At 35.8% G+C, this 7,962-nt stretch overlaps 1 protein-coding gene across 1 annotated transcript; it reads left to right on the forward strand.

Moving 5' to 3' along the window:
• The first annotated feature begins 3,491 nt into the window (after positions 1-3,491).
• On the forward strand, positions 3,492-4,460 carry LOC113336245 (basic leucine zipper 19-like). Its single transcript, XM_026582212.1, has one exon. It carries the CDS (start codon positions 3,639-3,641, stop codon positions 4,443-4,445), a length of 807 nt encoding a protein of 268 aa, XP_026437997.1. The 5' UTR covers positions 3,492-3,638; the 3' UTR covers positions 4,446-4,460.
• The last annotated feature ends 3,502 nt before the right edge of the window (positions 4,461-7,962 follow it).

A 7,962-nucleotide genomic window follows, 5' to 3' on the forward strand; every position in this document is an offset into this window, starting at 1 on the left:
GACTTGGAAGAAACCAGTTTCATCCTGTATATTTTGAAAAAATGGATTTTTTGGCCAGGGTGAAACTGATTTCATCCTATATATTCTGAAAAAGAAAAACATATTCATCCTGTAGAAACTCACAAAAACATGTTTTTGCCAGGATGAAACCAGTTTCATCATGTACATTCTGCAAAAAAAAATAATTCTGCTAGGATGTACCTGGTTTCATCCTGCACATTCTAAGACAAGATTACTAAAATTACTGACGACTCATAGTACAGTCTAGTTTAAGTAAAAACATTTCATATTTAATTGACTTGAATTAAGATATATGCATTCATATATCTATGCAAAAAAAAGTTTTACAAACAAAAAAGTTAATCTTAAACTACATCAAGATTACTAAAATTCATTGTTTTCAAACTAAAACACATGTTGAAACTTTTATCTGAACTGCTTCCCTGCACATTTCCATATATACATCCTAGCATTCATCAATACCATTGCATATATTTCAAGCAACACCAGCTCTGCCACAAGCCACTGTGCTTTATACAACCCATAGACATTCCATATCATACTCACTTTCCTACATAGCACCATTTCCTGTACCTCTGCAACTCATACTTTTTGCATCATTATCTCATTGAACAACTACTTGCGATCTCAGCTGCAACTTCTCTCATACCATGTCCCGCAGCTTTCCAACCTTGCCATCACCTACTAAAACAACATCTCCATTTCTATCCTCATAAAAACCTAAAAAAAATAATATTTGGTTAAAAACAAGTACTCACACATTAAATCGCAAAATAATATTTAGTCAAAAACATGCACTCACATATTAACCCTGGATGAAACCAATTCCATCCTAGTCAAAACGTGCTGACACAATATGCACCACAAATTATACCTAAATGAAACTGGTTTCATCCTAATTTATACTATATTAAGCCTGGATGAAACTGGTTTCATTCTTCATATATTGAAGAAAAAACAACAACAGATTTTTGACCAGGGTGAAACTGGTTTCATTCTTCATATCATGACAAAGAAACATATCCACAAGCACACACTGTAACAAAAATAAAAATTCAATTAACCTCAAACTAGTTTTACATAGGTTAATCGCAGATGAAACCAGTTTCATCCAAACCATATTCAATAAATTTCAAACGTTAAACCTAGGTGAAACCAGTTTCATCTAAAGCGAATTCAATCAATTTCAAACTATATTTTACATAGCTTAAACCTAGATGGAACCAGTTTCATCTAACCAAATTCAATCAAATAAAATAGGATGAAACCAAGTTCATCCCAGTTTAATACTAGATGAAATCGTATCCACCCCAATTGAGTATATGATGAACCCATTTCCAGTACTAATCAAGATAAACATATGTACATTTGTTAAAAAAAGTGTGAATACTTATAATTAAAAAGGTGCAATACGAAATCTAATAAACTATTTTGAATGTAATCAAAGATAATTAGAGTATGAAGCTTACCAATTTGAGCATACATTTCAATTAACACAAAACCCTAATTTTCTCAAATTGTGAATTTGAGAAATTTTAATTAGGGCATCAGAAATTTCTTTATGGACGGCGGTGGTGGTGGCGGTGTTGGATAAACACGATGTTTGTCAACGGTGTTGGCGTTTTCTGGTAGTAGAGATGGTGGTGTCGATGTTGGTGGTGGAGAAAGTTTACATCTGTCGATGGTGGTATTGGTGTTTCTGGTAGCGGAGATGGGATTAATGGCGTTGATAGCGGAGGTAGAAGAAGATTATGTTGTTGATGGTGATGCTGGTGGGATGGTAGAGCAAGATGATGTCGATATAGAAGAAGAGGATCCCAAATAAAAATGAGATCGATATTATCTAGAGAGGGAGAAGAAAAGTAAGAGTAATTTAGTCTCTCCCCATTAAAAGATTTTTTTTGGTCATTTGACCCAGGACGAATTTCTACCCGTCCATTTGACCCAGGAAAAATGCCTTTTTGGCCATATAACACATTTTCTGTTTAATATGTCCACCATAATTGTTCAACCTGAAAGTTTAAACTTAAAAGAGGGGAAGTCCACGCCAGATATAAACTTAGAAGAGAAGAGTGAACAGCACATCGATCATAAAAGCTAGCTCATGCCCCTAATAGTTGACCCTAGTCCCTAGAAGAACAACGACTTTTTTTCTCCTTTTTTTAATGAGGAGATGACTAATCCACTGTATTCTCAGATTCCTCGGACAGAAAGAATAATAGCGAGTACAAATCTGTTCACACTTCTCTAACTAGCCAGCGCATATTTCACATAACTCAGGGAGCTTACCATTTTCATCTTGTTTAGGAACTTCAATTTTACTCCTTCAATAGAATATAGTTACTCAACCTACTGCTTGTCAAATCATGACCAGATCTACCTAATGATTGTTTCTTTTCTTAATTATTTGTTTATAGGCTTCATATTTGTGTGTGATGGATGATGTGGATCATAACACCACCATTAAGCAGATGACTAGCGCGTGGGATAGGGATGTGAAATTGCTGCAGGACAGTGTTTGTTGACAAGGTTTACTAACATCTAGCGCTGACATGGATTACTGTACTTGATTATAAGTCTATTGTGCTAGAAAATAGACCTACAGTCCTTGATAATAGACCATGTGTACTTGATGCTAGACCTATTTTGAACGTGAGAGCGGCACGTCGCGTATAAGGTCCCCGTTAATATACAAATTAATTAAGACATTGGATATAAACTATAAATCTCTCACAACTTTGTAGGAGAAACCTCTAAAAACGATCAACCAACTACTATCTATCTTTCTCTCTGTCTTCATATCTTCCCTGACTTGGTTTTGAGAGGTAATACTAATACTTATACTTCGATCATTGCAACATTTTCAATTACTGGGTTTCATCATGATCTGTTCATTTTTTGTTCGATCAGCTTGATCATGTTTTGTAGTTTCCAGAATATAGTATTATGTGCAGTATCTTGGCATCTGATAGCTAGATCTCTTAGGCATAACAGACCATGCTATAAATTGTCATGTGGATGATAGATCCTTCTGTAGTTCTGTACAAAACTAATGATATGATTTATTATGTACGTAAGAATCTCGCTATCTTGAAAATGAAACCAGATCAATTAGCTATATTCTACGTACTCAGTATCGTGTGAGCAGTTTTCAACTCAGTGATAAGATGGTGACTGTTGTCATAATACGCCTGTTCTTTTTGTTGTCTGACTGATAGCTTTTGTTTCCTTCTCATACACCTTCACATATAGTACATTATTTTCTTTCTTCTGATAGTACATATCCATAGTACATTCGTAGTACATATTTGTTCCTTTCGCTCTAATATACATATTGCAGTAGAAAACTAGAGATAAAGATGTTTGATTTTGTCGTGTGGGTACTTTGGCGTCTTGCCTTTTCGATTAAAAGATTTTGTTCACTTTAATCATCTATAACTTATACATTTGGATCTCACTCAAAATCCATGTTATTTTGTAGGTTTTCATCTTGACGAAGCCAAAACTGGTCGGAGTCCCTGGGTTAGAGAATTTCATATCTAGTCCGGAGGTTGAAAAGTTTTGAGTTCGTTGACTTTGTTTGACATTGGTTAATTAATTCTGAATTTGTTCGAGTCATGGATGATGGAGAGTTAGATTTCTCGAGCCAAGTCTTAAAGATGGACCATCAACTGCTAACAATGGATAGTTTTTTGGAGGATTTCCTTGGTGATAGTCATGCAGCAGGTACTCAAACCAATACTTCCACCCCAACTGAACAAGATGTACCTCACCCACAAAGTTATTTCCATCAACGTACTAAAAACCGTCCTGTCGAAGAGAAAACCACTACTGAGGAAACAGGTGACTCCGTTGAAATTAAATCCAAAAAACGTGCACCTGGTAATAGAGACTCTGTTCGTAAGTACCGCGAGAGAAAGAAAGCCCGGCAAGCTTTAATTGAGGACGAACTTGCCAAATTGAGAATCGTAAATCAACAGTTGTTAAGAAGGTTGCAGGGACAAGTTGCTCTTGAGCAAGAGGTAGCTAGGTTTAAGCTTCTGCTTGTGGACATTAGGGGAAGGATTAAAGGCGAACTTGGATCATTTCCTTATCAGAAACCAAGTGCTAAGGGTATCGGTGGTGGCATTTCGCGAAACATGCCCCAATCTACCTTGCCTGGAGCTTATGATGTGAACCAGTGCGACCTTCAGTACCCCGGGTTTGATAATCAAGATGTTGACGTATCTGGTGGATTTCAAAACGAAGGTTTTGGGGCTTCTGATGCTAGTTATCTACCATGTATTTGGAACAATAATTCAGGATATAATGAGTTTCTAGAATTTGGACAAACAAATGTTAGGGTAACTGCTAATGTTAATAATCCTTCCACTGCTTCCAGGAAGCGGAAAGGAAAGAACTCGAACAGAAGTTCGAACAGATGACTAGGGAAATGTTTATAATGATCCAACTTTAAGTAATGACTACTTGCTTTAGTGCCTTGTGTTAATTTCCTTCGTTTCACTAGCCTTTGTTTTCTTTTTCTTTTCTTTTTTTTTTGATCGGGTCAGAAATATTTATTGATCAAACAAGGAGAGGTTACAAAAGATTTGTACCACCCTCACACAAAAATAAAAGCAAAAAAAAAAAAAAAAAAAAAAAGAAAAGAGCTAGGCCAATTCAGAAATTTATTGATCGGGTCAGACTAATTCCTAGCTTAATGAGAATCAAAATACATCACAGGCCAATTAAGAATAATATTCTTAAAAGTAGGAGACTCTAAATCTTTGAAGAGTAGATACCAAGTAAATAAGAAATATTTTGCCTTAGATATGTTGAACTGCGATTTCTGTACTTTCCTTGTTGGTAAAGGCTCTAGCATTTCCTTCCCTCCAAAGCACCAACTGATAGCTACTGAGATCATGCTCCATAACTGATTTTTCTTAGGATAATAATCAATCACTTCCTTTGGCATGATTCCAAACGCACTTTGTGATAAACTCATGGAAGTTCTTTCATATCAGTTTATCCTACATATTTTAAGAAACAGGTTATGGATCTTTGCCTGAGATTATTGGTGGATAGATAAATGATTCTATAATTTTTTTTCTCTACAATCTACGTTGGAGGATGATTATGAGCTTATTGTTCCTATTCTTGATTTATTTTCGAATCTAAATTCGGAAGTTCAGTTACAGGAGCGGGTAACCAAATGAAAAAATTTCTAGGATTTAATCTTCAAGGCTTGTACTTGGGAGGAAGAAGAGGGTCATGTTATCTTATTTTATCTGGTCCAATGGAAAGCTTAGACCCGCTCATATTCCAATAGTGGACTATCGTTCTTTCACATACTACCCGATCAATAGCCATGTGGTTGAGCAGAAACAGGAGCTCCGTATGCTACGGTAAAATTTGTTGGAAAACGTTGTTTTTGTTAAAGCTAGGAGGAGTCAAGGACGCGATTGTAATTGGTCAACCGATCATATAATCTCCTGTGCCTATCATTATAAAAGGAGTTGTTGACATTGATGAAGATGGAAGAGTTGAGAATATATTCAAATATATCGAGTTTAAAGCTAGCTTGGGAAATGTCATCTATAACAGAAAAGTACGGATGGTTTATTATTAAGAAATGATGAGACGGATCGAAGATGACAGTTTTTTTATTTGTTTTCGTTAACTTGGTAGTTGTAAGAAATTTTACAACTACATTCCACAATAACTGATTCAATCTTTAGGTGATCATTATGAATTCTTATTTTATTAACCAAAGATTAAGAATGTTTACAAGAATGATTCAAATATTACAACAATTCTGCTTGAAACCTAAGCTCACTTTCTCTTTCTTCCTATTTTTTTCCAAGACTTGTCCTAGAATCCTTTTAAAAACAATGACTCTCTCCTTTATATAGGATTTCACATAGTGGATGACAGCTAAGAATCCCATTATTTTCGGGATCTCTATGCGACATATTCGCTCATATACAATCGCTCATCTTCGCATAGCATACTTCTTCGCATGATTCTTCACACTTTACTCGTGACTTTGCTGACATTATCTGGTGCGTCATCTCAACTTTGTTGTGTGCGACACCCTTCGATATTAACGCGTAGGTTGTATTCTTTACTTCAGGTAGTTACTAACGTGTGCGATATTTAACTCCTACATTTTCCTCTTCTCATGTTGCTTATTCTTCAGAGTGAGCGATATGAGAAATTCTCCTCTTGCAAATCGCACATGCTTGTCTTTTTTCATTTTACTTTGCCGACAATTTTCCGTATTTCAAGCTCTCCTTGTGTACGCGTGTCCTTTTAATCACTCATCTTTCGACACGTCCTTTTTAAGCGTTCATTTTTTCGCATTAATGAGAATAAATCTTGAAAAACAGGTCGCTCTTTCCTATATATTCTCTTCTATCTTACTCCTTTTATTTCCTTCATTCTTCTTCACCTTCTCTGCAAATTTATATTCTTCATTCCCATTCTTCAATGGCTCCTGCTGGTAAAAAGATGGAATTGAATTTAACAGATTAAAACTGACTTCAACAGAGGGGTTATAACTCTCTCTTCCTCCTTCATAATTTCGCATCCAAACTTAATCTTGATCTAATCAAATCTGATCAATGGAATAACAAAAATCATCGTTGCGTTAGGTCAACTTCAATTTCTACCAATTCCTTATATAACCCTGAGATTCCTCTTTTCTATAGAATTCTTGCTGATGAAAGATTCGCACGAGGAATATTTCAGTTTGGTGATGCTATGGATACCATTAGAGTATGCTCGTCGCGCAGCTGGTCTTGGAAATTCTTATCCTGATGAAGTGCGAAAAGAGGATCATCGTGATAAAATTATAGATCCTGCTGAGTATACTCTCGATAATTTCTTTAAGAACTATTACGTCGCTTTATGAAAAGTAACGTGACTAAATGGGCTGTTCGCATAAGGAATAGATGGTATCGCTGAAGATGAAAAATTATGCGAGATGTTGATTGGAATTCAAACTCTAATCGTGCTGCTCGCAGATCCAATGATTCTAGTTGGCTTAATTGCCTGTCATCTTAGAAGGTCCTTTGTATCTGGTAAAGCTGCGGATGGTTCTGACAATCCTCTGCCCGAAGATTTCCCTCTTTACCAACCTTGGGAATTTAAATTACTCGCAAAGAGGAAAAGAAAGTAGCGGTATGTGATCCTCTTGATCAATTTGTAAATTCTCATAACTTTCCTTCTTATTATTTTTTTTTCGCAGGATGCCAAAAAGGTCAGTATTCGCGCAAGGTATCATCTTCGCAGAATAAGGTAAGAAACACACTTTCTATTTTAACAATATTTTGCCTCTGTTTCTTATCTTGATTATTCGTAGGTGAATCCTTTGAACGACAAAACTTTAGGCAAAAGCAAGAGCACTCCTAAGAAACCATCAAAATCTGATCCAAGAAAACTCATTAAAAATGATGTCTCTAGAAGTGCGAGATATGATTCTTCTCAAGTTCGAATCTTCAGATAGATACTTTTGTTTCTGAGAAGAGGTATCGATTGATTCGTATCGAAGAAGTTGTCTGATCTTTTTCTGAGATGCTTTGCTACTCGGGATGATGAAACGGATCGTGCCTTCAAGATGATCTCAAGGATCTGTACTGCTTCGATTGGGGGATCGATCTCTTCGTGGAGCTGCCTGCGATAAACCCAGATTTTCAATTTGCGATGAATGGCTTGGTAATATTCTGCAACATTTGCTTTTATCTTTCCTTATTATTCTTCTTTTCTTATAATGCTTTTTTTTTCACAGAGTGCCCGCATATCTTATGCGATTTCTTAGACAATGAAGAAACTTCGCAGTTGCAAGATGAGAATGCCAAACCGAAACATGAGAAATCTATTCTTTCGGATGTGAATGCGAATCTTACAGGCGAGAATACAAAACTTATAAATGAGAATTTAACTAATTCTCAATTAGTTCTC

Source organism: Papaver somniferum, chromosome 1, assembly GCF_003573695.1.
Source record: "Papaver somniferum cultivar HN1 chromosome 1, ASM357369v1, whole genome shotgun sequence".
Lineage (NCBI taxonomy): Eukaryota > Viridiplantae > Streptophyta > Magnoliopsida > Ranunculales > Papaveraceae > Papaver > Papaver somniferum.

Excerpts from the sequence above, each read along its gene's own strand:
- LOC113336245 (XM_026582212.1), top strand. The coding sequence starts at position 3,639 with ATGGATGATGGAGAGTTAGATTTCTCGAGCCAAGTCTTAAAGATGGAC.